Below are 14851 nucleotides of genomic sequence, written 5' to 3' on the forward strand. Positions count from 1 at the left end.
TAAATTCCTACCAACAGTGTATCAGAGTTCTCTTTTCTCTACTTCCTCTCTGACACTGTCATCTTTCATCTTTTTGATAAAAGCCATTCTGACAGATATGAGGTGATATCTCATTGTGGTTTTAATTTGCATTTGCCTAATGATTAGTGTAATTAGTAATGCTGAGCATATTTTTTTTATGTACCTATTGGCCATTTGGTTGGTTGGTTGTGTGTTTTTAGTAATGTCTGTCCAAGTCCTTTGTCTATTTTTAAATTGGATTATTTGTTTTCTGACTATTGAGTTTGAGTTGTTTCTATATTTTAGATCTCAACTCCTTATTAAAGGTATGGTTTGGCTAGGCACAGTGGCTCATGCCTGTAATTGCAGCACTTTGGGAGGTCTAGGTGGGAGGATCATTTGAGGTCAGGAGTTCGAGACCAACCTGGCCAACATGGTGAACTCCTGTCTCTACTAAAAATATAAAAATTAGCTGGGCGATAGTGGCAGGTGCCTGTAATCCCAGCTACTTGGGAGGCTGAGGCAGGAGAATCACTTGAGCCTGGGAGACAGAGGTTATGGTGAGCTGAGATTTGGCCACTGCACTCCAATCTGGGTGAGAGAATGAGACCCTGTCTCAGAAATTAAAAAAAAAAAAAGAATAAATAAATATGTGGTTTGCAAATTCTGTGGATAGTCTGTGCTTCTTTTGCTGTGCAGGAGATGTTTAGTTTGATGCCATCCCATTTGGCTATTTTTGCTTTTGTTGCCTGTGTTTTTGTGGTGGTATCCAAAACAATCATTGCTCAGACCAATGTTGTGGAGACTTCCTGCTATGTTTTCTTCTAGTTCTTTTACAGTTTCAGGTCTTATATTTGAGTCTTCAATCCGTTTTGAGTTGCTTTTTGTATATGGTATGAGGATGTAATTTCATTTATTCTCTTTGTATACAGTGAGCTCTTTTATTCTATGTACACAGGTTTCCTTTCATCTTAGAAAAGTCTTCTCATTTCTTTTTTTTTTTTTTTTAACTTTAAGTTCAGGGGCACATGTGTAGATTTTTAAACTTGTGTCATGGGATCTGTTTTGCAGATTATTTTGTCACACATCTATTAAGCCTAGTTGTGCCCACTGATAAGATCATTTATGAATAAAAATGTTTTTCTAAATAGATGACACGTTCTAATGTTTTTCTTTGACAGGCACATGAGACTATATCTCTGCTTACACAAATTTGGCCAGAAGGCTCTGACATTCGGCGTGTCTTTTGTGTTACTTCATGCTCATTGTCTTTGAGAATGTACCATCGCTTTTTAGAAAACAGAAATTCCAGGGGATTCCACCAAGATGGCCAAATAAGAACAGCTCCAGAGTGCAGCTCCAAGCAAGAAAGACACAGAAGGCGCGTGATCTCCACATCTCCAACCGAGGTACCAGGTTCATTTCAGTGGGACTGGTTAGACAGTGGGTGTAGCCCAAGGAGGGCAAACTGTGGCAGGGTGGGGCCCTGCCTCACCCAGGAAGTGCAACTGACCAGAGGATTGGGGACATCCCCCTCCACTGGCACTCTGGTTCAGATACTGTACTTCTCTCATGCCCTCTGCAACCCACAGACCAGGAAATCCCCATCAGGCTGAAAGTGCCATGAGTTACCAACAGAGATCTGAGTGGCAGCTCCGGCCGACGCCGTGGGTTGTCAGCACAGATCTGGGTGAACATGTTGACTAGCAACAAGAGCACCTGCAGGATGGAGCTACCCACTCCCCAGAAAGAGGGGGAACTGAAAGCAGGGACATAGATGATATGGCTTGGTAGGTCCCACCCCCAAAAGACCAGCAAACTGAAACCCTCTCGCTTGAGAGTTTTGCAGCCAGCACATCAGTTTGACCTCAACCTGGGATGATTGAGCCTGGTGGGGGGAAGGGCATCTGCCATTGCTGAGGGGGTCTAAACCTACCTGTATAAACAAAAGCTAGAGGAAGCTTACACAGCAGCTGAACTGAGTTCATGACAGCCCAGCAGCACCTCTGCAGGCAGACAAGGGACAGACTGCCTCCTCAAGTGGCTCCCTGACCCTTGTATAACCAAAAAGACATCTATACAGGAGAGCTCTGGCTGTCACCTGGCAGGTACTCTTCTGTGACAAAGCTACCAGAGGAAAGATCAGGCAGCAATACTTGCTGATCTGCAACCCCACAGGTGATTCCCAGGCAAGCAAGATCTAGTGTGGACCTCCAGCAGTCCTACAGCAGAGGGGCCTGACTTTTAGAAGGAAAGCTAAAAAAAAAAAAGAAATAGCTTCAACATCAACAAAAAGGACATCCACTTAGAGACCCCATCAGAAATCACCAACTTGAAAGATCAAAGGTAGATAAATCCATGAAGATGGGAAGAAACCAGCCCAAAAAGGATGAAATCATCAAAGACCAGAATGCTTCTCCTCCTCCAAGGGATCACAACTCCTCACCACCAAAGGAACAAAACAGGATGGAGAATGAGGTTGACGAATTGACAGAGGCAGATTTCAGAAGGCCGGTAATAACAAACTTCTCTGAACTAAAGGAACATGTTCTAACCCAATGCAAAGAAACTAAAAACCTTGAAAAAAGATTAGACAAAATGCTAACTAGAATAACCAGCTTAGAGAAGAACATAAACGACTTGATGGAGCTGAAAAATACAGCATGAGAACTTCGCAAAGCATATACAAGTATCAATAGCTGAACTGATCAAGTGGATATCAGAGATTGAAGATCAACTCAATGAAATAAAGTGAGAAGGCAAGATCAGAGAAAAAAAGAGTGAAAAGAAATGAGCAAAGCCTCCAAGATATATGGGATTATGTGAAAAGACCTAATCTCTGCTTGATCAGTATACCTGAACATGATGGGGAGAATGAATCCAAGCTGGAAAACGCTCTTCAGGATATTACCCAGGAGAACTTCCCCAACTTAGTGAGGCAGACCCACATTCAAATCCAGGAAATGCAGAGAACACCACAAAGATATTCCTCAAGAAGAGCAACCCCAAGGCACATAATCATCAGATTCACCAGGGTTGAAATGTAGGAAAAAATGCTAAGGGCAGCCAGAGAGAAAGTTCGGGTCACCCACAAAGGGAAGCCCATTAGACTCACAGTGGATCTCTCGGCAGAAACCCTACAAGCCAGAAGAGAATGGGGGGCCAATATGCAACATCCTTAAAGAAAAGAACTTTCAACCTAGAATCTCATATTCAGCCAAACTAAGCTTCATAAGAGAAGGAGAAATAAAATCCTTTATGGACAAGCAATTGCTGAGAGATTTTGTCACCACCAGACCTGCCTTACAAGAGCTTCTGAAGGAAACACTAAACATGGAAAGGAACAACCAGTACCAGCCACTGCAAAAATGTACCAAATGGTAAAGACCAATGATACAATGAAGGAACTATGTCAACTAATGGGCAAAACAACCAGCCAGTAACAAAATGGTGGGATCAAATTCACACATGACAATATTAACGTTAAATGTAAATGGTCTAAATGCCCTGATCAAAAGACATGGACTGGCAAACTGGATAAAAAGCCAAGACCCATCAGTATGCTGTATTCAGGAGACCCATCTCACATGCAAATACACACATAGACTCAAAATAAAGGAATAGAAGAAGATTTACCAAGCAAATGGAGAGAAGAGAGGAAAAAAAAAAAAGCAGGGGTTGCAATCTTAGTCTCTGATAAAATAGACTTTAAAGCAATGAAGATCAAAAGAGACAAAGAAGGGCATTACATAATGGTAAAAGGATCAATCCAACAAGAAGAGCTAACTATCCTAAATATATATGCACCAAATACAGGAGCACCCAGATACATAAAGCAAGTTCTTAATGACCTACAAAGAGACTTAGACTCCCACACAATAATTGTGAGAGACTTTAACACTCCATTGTCAACATTAGACAGATCAACAAGACAGAAAATCAACAAGGATATCCAGGACTTGAATGCAGAACTGGAACAAGCAGACCTAATAGATATCTACAGAGTTCTCCACCCCAAAGCCACAGAATATACATTCTTCTCAGCACCACATCGCACTTACTCTAAAATTGACCACATAATTGGTAGTAAATCACTCCTCAGCAAATGCAAAAAAATGGAAATCATAACAAAGAGTCTCTCAAACCACAGTGCAATCCAATTAGAACTCAAAATTAAACTCATCCAAAACCACTCAACTACATGGAAGCTGCACAACTTGCTCCTGAATGACGACTGGTTAAACACTGAAATGAAGGCAGAAATAAAGATTCTTTGAAAACAATGAGAACGAAAACACAGCATACCAGAATCTCTGGGACATATTTAAAGCAGTGTCTAGAGGGAAATTTGTAGCAATAAATGCCCACATGAGCAGTGAGGGAAGATCTAAAATCGACATCCTATCATTCAAATTGAAAGAGCTAGAGGAGCAAGATCAAAAAACTCAAAAACTAGCAGAAGACAAGAAATTACTAAGATCAGAGCAGAACTGAAGGAGATAGAGACACAAAAACCCTTCAAAAATCAATAAATTCATGAGCTGTTTTTTTGAAAAGATCAAGAAAATAGACAGACTGCTAGCCAGACTAATACAAAAGAAAAGAGAGAAGAATCGAATAGATGCAATAAAAAATGATAAAGGGGATATCACCATCAATTCAACAGTGGACACACCCTCCCAAGCCTAAACTAGGAAGAAGGTGAAACCATGAATAGACCAATAACAAGGACTGAAGTTGAGGCAGCAGTTAATAGCCTACCAACAAAAAAAAGTCCAGATCCAGACGGGTTTACAGCCAAATTCTACCAGATGTACAAAAAGGAGCTGATAACACTCCTTCTGAAACTCTTCCAAACAATACAAAAAGAGGGAATCCTCCCTAACTCATTTTATGAAACCAACATCATCCGATACCAAAACCTGGCAGAGACACAACTGAAAAAGAAAACTTCAGGCCAATATCCATAATGAACATCGACGCAAAAATCTTCAACAAAATATGGGCAAACCGAACGCAACAGCACATCAAAAAGCTTATCCATCACGATCAAGTAGGCTTCATCCCATGGATGCAAGGCTGGAGCAACATATGCAAATCTGTAAATGTAATCCATCACATAAAACGGAACCAAAGACAAAAGCCACATGATTATCTCAATAGATGCAGAGAAGGCCTTCAACAAAATTCAACAGCCCTTTATGCTAAAAACTCTCAATAAACTAGGTTTTGATGTGATGTATCTCAAAATAATAAAAGCTATGACAAACCCACAGCCAATATCATACTGAATGGGCAAAAGCTGGAAGCATTCCATTTGAAAACTGGCACTAGACAAGGATTCCCTCTCTCACCACTCCTATTCAATATAGTATTGGAAGTTCTAGCTAGAGCAATCAGGCAAGAAAAAGAAATAAAGCGTATTCAATTAGGAAAAGAGGAAGTCAAATTGTATGTATTTGCAGACAACATGATTGTATATTTAGAAGACCCCATTATCTCAGCCCAAAAGCTCATTAAGATGATAAGCAACTTCAGCAAAGTCTGGGGATACAAAATCAATGTACAGAAATCACAAGCATTCCTATAAACCAATAACAGACAAACAGAGAGCCAAATTATGAGTGAACTCCCACTCACAATTGTTACAAAGAGAATAAAATGCCTAGGAATACAACTAAAAAAGGATGTAAAGGACCTCTTCAAGGAGAACTACACACCACAGTTCAAGGAAATAAGAGAGGACACAAACAGATGGAAAAACATTCCATGCTCCTGATTATGAAGAATCAATGTCGTGAAAATGGCTGTACTGCCCAAAGTAATTTATAGATTCAACACTATCCTCATCAAGGTACCACTGACCTTCACAGAACTGGAAAAAACCACCTTAAACTTCTTTTTTTTTTTTTTTTTTTTTTTTTTTTGAGACGGAGTTTCGCTCTTGTTACCCAGGCTGGAGTGCAATGGCGCGATCTCGGCTCACCGCAACCTCCGCCTCCTGGGTTCAGGCAATTCTCCTGCCTCAGCCTCCTGAGTAGCTGGGATTACAGGCACGCGCCACCATGCCCAGCTAATTTTTTGTATTTTTAGTAGAGACGGGGTTTCACCGTGTTGACCAGGATGGTCTTGATCTCTTGACCTCGTGATCCACCCGCCTCGGCCTCCCAAAGTGCTGGGATTACAGGCTTGAGCCACCGCGCCCGGCCTAAACTTCTTATAGAACCAAAAGACAGCCTGCATAGCCAAGACAATCCTAAGCAAAAAGAACAAAGCTGGAGGCATCACACTATCTAACTTCAAACTATACACACAAGGCTACAGTATTAAGAACAGCATGGTGCTGGTACCAAAACAGAGATATAGACCAATGAAACAAAATAGAGGCCTCGGAAGTAATGCCACACATCCACAACCATCTATCTAATCTTTGACAAACCTGACAAAAACAAGCAATGGGGAAAGGATTCCCTGTTGAATAAATGGTGTTGGGAAAACTGACTAGCTATGTGCCTAAAGCTGAAACTGGATCCCTTCCTTACTTACACCTTACAGTAAAATTAACTTCAGATGGATTAAAGATTTAAACATAAGACCTAACACCATAAAAACTCTAGAAGAAAGCCTAAGCAAACCATTCAGGATATAGGCACAGGCAAGGACTTCATGACTAAAACACCAAAGGCAATGGCAACAAAAGCCAAAATAGACAAATGGGATCTAATTAAACTTAAGAATTTCTGCACAGCAAAAGAAACAATCATCAGAGTGAAATGGCAACCAACAGAATGGGAAAAAATTTTTGTAATCTAACCATCTGACAAAGGGCTAATATCCAGAATCTACAAAGAACTAAAGCAGATTTACAAGAAAAAAACAAACCCATCCAAAAGTGGGTGAAAGATCCCCTGGGGGATTCTTGGCTAAAGATTTCTGTTAAAGAGAAATGAAGTTTCTGAACATTTCAGAAATGTTCAGGGCTCATTATCTTTTACCTAGCATCCTTATAATTGTTTTTCCAATATCTGATTGAATATATTTTTAGTGAAACATTTCTTCATGACTAGACATTCTATTTTAAATCATTCTCACAAAAATGATGCCAAGTCAAATCTGTCTCTCTGGGACTTCTAATGATTAGACTCTATTTGGCCTTCTGGAGGTGCCTTGATGAAATCCTACACTTGCTTCTTTGACAGCTCTGTAAATGTTTGACGATAGCGATCACGTTCTTGTCCCACGGTGTCAGATGTGCCCACATCTTTACCCTTGTTCTCACGGGGCAGGTTTTCAGATCTGTTACCATCCTGGTGTCCTCGACCTGGTAATTTCAATATTATCCTAAAAATATGATGCCTTGGATGGAATAGAGCATTTAATATGTGGCTCCATCCATGCAGAGTCCTGTGAAATTATGACTTCGTTAGTTGCTTGATCAGCTCATGTAGAGTTTGGCTCAACTAAAAATCCGAAAATTGTCTTATTTTAACTAGTGTTAAGCCAGCAGCTTCCTGCTCCACTTATCTCACATCTGTATAAATGCAGTAGAGTTTATGTTATAAAGAAAAAGAAAGTCTTTACAAAATGTAGAATGAAAAATGTAATAATTTGGCTGGACACGGTGGCTCATGTCTGTAATCCTAACACTTTGGGAAGCTGAGGCGGGTGGATTACCTGAGTTCAGGGGTTCGAGACCAGCCTGGCCAACATGGTGAAACCCTGTCTCTACTAAAACTACAAAAGTTAGCTGGGACTGGTGGCAGGTACCTGTAATCCTGCCTACTCAAGAGGCTGAGGCAGGTGCATCGCTTGAACCTGGGGGTCAGAGGTTGCAGTGAGCCGAGATTGTGCCTCTTCACTCCAGCCTGGGTGAAAGAGTGAAACTCTGTCAAAAAAAAGGAAAAAAAAGAAAAGAAAAAGAAAAAAGTAATAATTCCTGATTCCTGTGCAGCAAAGGTGGCTGCCAGCTCTTGTGGTCCTATATGTTTATTATGCAGTGTCACATCCTCCTGTTCTCTGGCTTACCTTCTTTATTTTTTTCAGGTGAAAAGTAATTGCTTAACCCTGCAGGAGATGGAAGATTTGTGTAAACTGCATTGTCTCACTGTGGCTCTTCTACTCCATCTGCCTCTTTCTCAAAGAGCTTGTGCTAGATTCATCACTTCCCACTGGGCGGAGGACACGAAGTCTTTATTAAAAATGGTAAATGTACTCTTGATTAGTTTGCTATTTTTGTATTTTGAATGTTTGATAGATAAAAACTACAATAACTTTTAAAATTCACTTATGTGGGACTACTTTTAATGGCCTACATCAATCACTTTCTAATTTCAGCATCTGTGTTTAGGAGAACTAACACATAGCATAATATATATCTAACCTAAGGAAAAAGCCTCTCTATTTATCTGTCGTTAAATCTCTGCCAAAATCAGGTTTTTGTGTTATCAACTATAGTTGATTGTTGATGATCACTGTGGTCTGCTCTTAAGAGAAACTTAAGAAATCAATGTAATAGTTTATTACTTTCTGTTATAGACAATATTTAGAGGCAATTTGGAGACTTTAGGAAAACAGAAGCAAAAACAAAAGAAAAACTTCCCCAGAGGACTACCACTTAAATCATTCCGGATAACTATTAACATTTTGGAGTATTCTCTTTATTTTACATGCGTATGTTTTTCTGATGTTTTATTGTTTCTTATATTGGAACTCTCTCTATACATACACATATTATTTTCTTTTCATGTTTTTCTATTTTCTTTCACAATATTAGTTAGTATCATTTTTTAATGGCTACTAGTTATCTTTTAGTATCATGGTTTACTTACCCATCTCTCTATTATGAAATATTAAGAAGACTTTGATGGTTGTATTAGAGATGCTGTTATTCTCTTTGCGTATAAGCCTCTTCCTTTAATTTGGGGTTATTGATTTTGGCTTGAAAGTTAGAAATGGGATTGATGGATCAATTGGCATGAACTTTTTTTAAGGATCATGATACATATAGTGAAAATGTTCAAGGAAAGTATTTTATAACCAATCAACTAGGAAGCCAGTCCACAGACATTTAGTGCATTGTGCTTATCACTGGGATAGAGTGAGGAAAATAAAGACATATTTGCCCTTCCCACTCTAACCCCTTCATAGAGCTATATTTTCCAGAGAAGACAGATATTAAATTTTAAAAGTAATTATGAAGAAGGAACCATAGGATGCTTTATAATCTGGTAATAAAAGATCCAATGTAGTCTGAAAATGGTGGTTCTTCTTAAGAAATGAAGAGACCCAAGTCCTGAAGGAAGGGAGGGAGTTAGCAGGATGGAGAGAGGATGAAACTGGATTCCAGGGCATCAGTCAGCATGTGTGATTATCCTGAAGATGGCATCACCAAGGGACTGAGATACATCTATCATAGCAGGGGTAGGAAAATTGCAGGAAAGTGATGAAGCTGAAGAGGTGGGTAAGAGACAAGTCTCGTAGGATTCTGTATGCCCTGTGAAGAGAATGGAGATAGAACTTGAGAAAAGCACAATGAGGATCCACTGGATGGTTTCAAATGGGTGAGTGGCACTTGCATTGGAAAAAACTTTCCTTGGCTTGCAGTGCAGAGAGTGCATTTTGGGGGCAGAACAGGGGGGATTCATGGAAATTAGATGACTGTTACCTCAGTCATGTACATGTGGATGGTGTTGGGGACCAGCGAGGGGTAAGTAGAGATGAACAGCAGTGGGCAATTTTGAGAGCTATTTAAGGGGAACGCGAGAAAGGAAGGAGTCAAATAGCTCCCAGATCCCTGGCTTGAGCCTTTTGGGGATGCTGCCACTGGATGAAGGGCACGTTAGTGGGGAAGGAATGTGAGTTTCTTCTCTGGAAATATCGAGTTTAAAGTACCAATGAAATGTCCATATGGAGATATCTAGTAAACAATTTGAAACAATGGTTTGGACTTAGAAGGATGGAATGGGCTGGAGATAAAAGTTTAGGAATCGTTACCCTATGGATGTGAATTGATGCTATGCTAAGAGATGAAATTATTTTGGAAGAGACATAAGGTAAGAGAGCTGAGGACAGGGAGTTCAAATATTCCAATATTAAACACTTAACTATGTGTTGAGACATGCAAAAGACACTGAGAAGGAACTACTTAGATAAATAGGAATAAACTCAAGGAGAATGGGTTGTCCTGAAGGTCAAAGGAACTGGGCAGTTCAATAGGTGGCTGTGGTTAATAGTATCTGCTGCCATAGAGGATTGTAATAGGCAGAGGACTGAAAATACATCGGTTTTGATGACATGGAGCTCACTATTGATCATAATTAAGAGACTAATTAAGGTCTAGGTTGTACTTTTAGCTAATAGGAAACATTTGTCTTTAATTAGACATACAGCGATCCTCTTATGCCCTCATTTTGCAAAGGAAAAACTTGGCCTCAGCCTCATGGTCCATGAGCACAGCTAATGAATGATCAAATAAGATCTGGCTTCCCTCTGTCCAGCTTCCAAATATGTGCCCTATGGAGCAACAGCTGATTAGCCCATAGTCAGCCACTGTCCTGCCTTTCCCATATGCCACACCTCATTTTTGGTAACACCTGGTAGCTTGAAGTGTAATTCCAGATAGCCCCTAATATTTTCACTATAAAAGTATTTTTGAGACCTCTGGAGAAAGCAACTAAGCAAATCATAGAAGGGATCTTTCCATGAGGTTTACTCTGAATCTTGAAGATGGAGATCAGCCAGGTAGGTGGATGGGAATCTTAGAGTTTGAAGGATTCAGCATCTTCTAGGTCCCCGAACACTCAAATACATTATTAAAAAAATGCTCTTTTGACCTGAAAGTTAAATCTGAGCATATTAAAATCTAAATGAAGAACGAAAGCACATTTCAAAGCTGGAATATTTTTGTAACCTTGGGATTCTACCTGTGGGTAACTGTGAGAAAAATACTATTTTGAGAGTCAAGTATAGATTTCCCTGATTCAGGATAAAGCACTATATGGAATGCATTTTTTGAATCAGTTTTTATTTTATTTTATGCTTCAATTCCATAAGGTATAAAGCATTCACCATTCCCCAGCCTGAATGTGCTTACGTTAGTAAGATTTGGAACCATGCTATGCCTTGCCTTTCATTAATATGAAAATTGCCAATAACTTGGTTTTCTTTTCAATTTTCAGAAAAAGTGGTGTGAATATTTCATCTTAAGAAATATACATATTTTTGAATTTTGGAATCTGAATTTAATTCACCTTTCTGACTTAAGTGATGAGCTTTTGTTGAAGAATGTTGCTTTTTACTATGAAAATGAAAATGTAAAAGGTACCATCTCAGTATATTATAATAATTGTATTTGCATCCACAGACAAGCTTTATAAGGAATTTAAAACTACAAAATAATTTTTCTGTATTTTCAACATATAACATAGCAATTATATTCATTTCTTTTCATCTTTGTTCATATATGTATGTAATTTTTTTAGTTGCAATCAGAGGGAATGCTGTATTTTAAAATATTTCTTCAGTTAATATTACATTAAAAGTATTTCTGGAGAAAATATATGTTTGCACGTTCAGTATTTTCAGTTAATTTCAAAAGTTGAATTTTTCATTTAAATGCATGCATAATATTTCTTCATAAAATTTAATCATTTCACTGCCATTAAGATATTTAGGAAATTTAATTTTTTTCCAAAAGATAAGGCTGATTTATATATTTTATATGTAATTTGTTTTTCTTTCCTTAATATCTTTTCTTAAGATAAGGTTTCTGATGTTTCCTAATAGTTAAACAAAAAAAAAAGCAAAACAAAAACATATTTGGACAGAACTCTAACTGATTGAACATTATTGAAGTTTTGACCACTGTGATGTGGTTCCTTCATATTGTAATCACCGTAATAAATTGGCTGCATGTAAACTTAACAATCCTTTACAAATTTTGCTCGTCTCTCAAAAATTAAAGTTTTTGTTCAGTTTTATTGGTTGTAAAGTTATGTGTGGCATGGCGTTTTTATTACCTTAAAGAGTGGTTAAATGTTCATGATTTGATTTTGTTTTGTTTTGAAATGGAGTCTTGCTCTGTCGCCAGGCTGGAGTGCAGTGGTGCAATCTCGGCTCACAGCAACCTCCGCCTCCTGGGTTCAAGTGATTTTTCTGCTCTCCCGAGTAGCTGGGACCACAGGTCCATGCCACCACGCCCGGCTAATTTTTTTACTTTTAGCAGGGACAGGGTTTCACCGTGTTGGCCAGGATGGTCTCGATCTCTTGACCTTGTGATCTGCCCGCCTTGACCTCCCAAAGTGCTGAGATTACAGGCTGATTTGTTTCTTTAGTTAATATAGTTACAATTTTAGTTCTTAGTTATTAAAAAGAAAAACAAGATAAACTTTACAATCTGTATCTCTTTGTCAACACTAGTGACTGTTTTCATTTATGTCCAATGTGGAACTCACTAAAAATTTCACTGTATGGAAAGTATTTCAGAATTCCATGAATTTACTCAAAATATGGCTAATGATTCCTTTGTGCGGGTGTGAATAGCTTCCAGTATTTAGTGTTTTTAATTGTTATGTAGGCCTACATTTGAATTTGGGAGATACCATTATGAAAGATTATGAATATCTCTGGAATACCATATCAAAGTTGGTCAGAGACTTTGAGGTTGGACAGCCATTTCCTCTGAGAACAACAAAATTTTGTTTTCTTCAAAAGAAACCATCACCAATCAAAGGTAATAAATTTCTAATTTAATCTGAAATGAAAGTACCATTCCTCTGAAAATGTTTAGTAAACACCACTAATTCAGTGCTGCAAGAATAAATAATTTTCTGGCACTTGATTTTAACAGTAAAAATAAATTACCTTTATTCTATATCCTTGGAGTGGTATGCTATAATAATCAAGGTTGACATTTTGCTTATAATTAATACTGTTTCTTTTCTTTTCTTCCTTTTTTTTTTTTGAGGTGGAGTTTCGCTCTTGTTGCCCAGGCTGGAGTGCAATGGCGAGATCTCGGCTCACTGCAACCTCCGCCTCCTGGGTTCAGGCAATTCTCCTGCCTCAGCCTCCTGAGTAGCTGGGATTACAGGCACGCGCCACCATGCCCAGCTAATTTTTTATATTTTTAGTAGAGACGGGGTTTCACCATGTTGACCAGGATGGTCTCGATATCTTGACCTCGTGATCCACCCACCTCGGCCTCCCAAAGCGCTGGGATTACAGGCATGAGCCACCGTGCCCGGCTATAATTAATATTTTTTCAATTAAGAAACACAGCCAGGTATATGTGACTTCCATTTCCAGTAATATGGCGGTATAGGTCAACAGAAAAATCTCTTTGTGTAAAACACCTGAAATGCTGGATAAGAGACACCAAACATCTTTTCATATAATTGTAACTAGGCTCAAAACAATAGAAGGGGAATCCTGCGGGCTGAAAAATTTAGGGAAGGCCACATGGGCTCTCCGACTCTTTTAGGCAGCGAGTTGCAGGGGCTTAAATCAGAAAGGATCCGGACAAACACAGGCAGAGGGAGCGCCAGGAGGAGCGCAGGCAGAGCAATGGCGGTTTACCTGGAATCATGGGCCAGACGTTCCATAGAAAGTCATCCATTCCTCCATTATCATCATCATGTACACGATATGTTTGTATATATGTGTGTATCTATCATCTATCTACATCTATCTATCTATCTATCTATCTATCTATCTATCTATCTATCTATCTATCTATCTATCTGTCTGTCTGTCTGTCTATCATCTATTCCCTATCTATTAATCATCTATTATCTATCAATCATCTATCATCTATCAACTACCTACCTATCTTCTATTAATCATCTATCTATCCATCTGTCTTTCTAATTTTTTTGTGTGTGTGTGTGTGTGTGTGTGTGTTTGTAAAATCAAGGAGGATCAAAGAGACTACTGCAATGGAATCAAATAATTTCACTATCATCTGTATTTTTCCCTACTTTATTGCATTTTCATTAATGTGTGCGTGTGTGTGTGTGTGTGTGTGTGTGTGTGTGGTGTGTGTATATATGGATCATTATATGATCTATCATCTATCTACCTATCTTTGATCTATCAATCATCTATTTATCATCTATCTATTCCCTATCTATTAAACATCTATCTATCATCTATCTACCTATCATCTATCTATCTACATGTCTATTATATATCTACCTATCTACATCTATCTATTATCAATGAATCAATCAATCTATCTATCATCTATCTGTCTATCTCATGTGTGTGTGTGTATGTGTATAAATTCAAGGAGGATCCAAGAGAATACTGTAATGGTATCAAATAATTTCACTACCATCTGTATTTTTCCCTACTTCATTTTTATTTCATTTTTATGAAAGTCTCTCTCTGTGTGTATATGTACATGTTTATAGATATAGATATATAATCTCTGAGATTTCCATCTTCAAACTCTTTGCTTGTAATAAAAAATAATAAAAGGAATTCACACTTGAAAATAAAAGGCATAGATATTTTTCCCTCCTCCCTCCCTCCCTCCCTCCTTCCCTCCCTCCCTTCCTTCCTCTTCTGCTGCTTTTTCTTCCCTCCCTCCCTTCCTTCCTTCCTTCCTTCCTTCCTCCCTTCCTCCTATCTGATTTATCCATCTATGATCTATCTACTTACCCATTCACCCATCTACCCATCCATCCATCCACCACCCACACATCCCCCATACATATCCACATATATGCCAAAATGCTGTCTAATTCTTTATACTCTGCCATATGCCAAAGTCTTTTACTGTGGGAAATAGCTTTCTAAGAAGGGCTTAACTTGATACTTATAAATAAGATTAATGTAAAATGTTTTTAATGTG

General features: G+C 38.6%; 1 protein-coding gene across 3 annotated transcripts in view; it reads left to right on the top strand.

Moving 5' to 3' along the window:
* LOC105720595 (DExD/H-box helicase 60) overlaps positions 1-14851 on the top strand; it is a 104483-nt gene that overhangs the window by 22438 nt on the left and 67194 nt on the right. For all 3 annotated transcript variants that reach the window (XM_012457209.3, XM_064371037.1, XM_064371036.1), the window contains exons 7-10: positions 1182-1409; positions 8044-8202; positions 11178-11319; positions 12575-12730. In XM_012457209.3, coding sequence (XP_012312632.3) covers positions 1182-1409; positions 8044-8202; positions 11178-11319; positions 12575-12730 — 685 coding nt within the window. The remainder of the gene's footprint in view (positions 1-1181; positions 1410-8043; positions 8203-11177; positions 11320-12574; positions 12731-14851) is intronic.

This window comes from Aotus nancymaae, unplaced genomic scaffold (genome assembly GCF_030222135.1).
Source record: "Aotus nancymaae isolate 86718 unplaced genomic scaffold, 86718_ANA_hifiasm-v0.15.2.pri h1tg000115l, whole genome shotgun sequence".
NCBI classification, from domain to species: Eukaryota; Metazoa; Chordata; class Mammalia; order Primates; family Aotidae; genus Aotus; species Aotus nancymaae.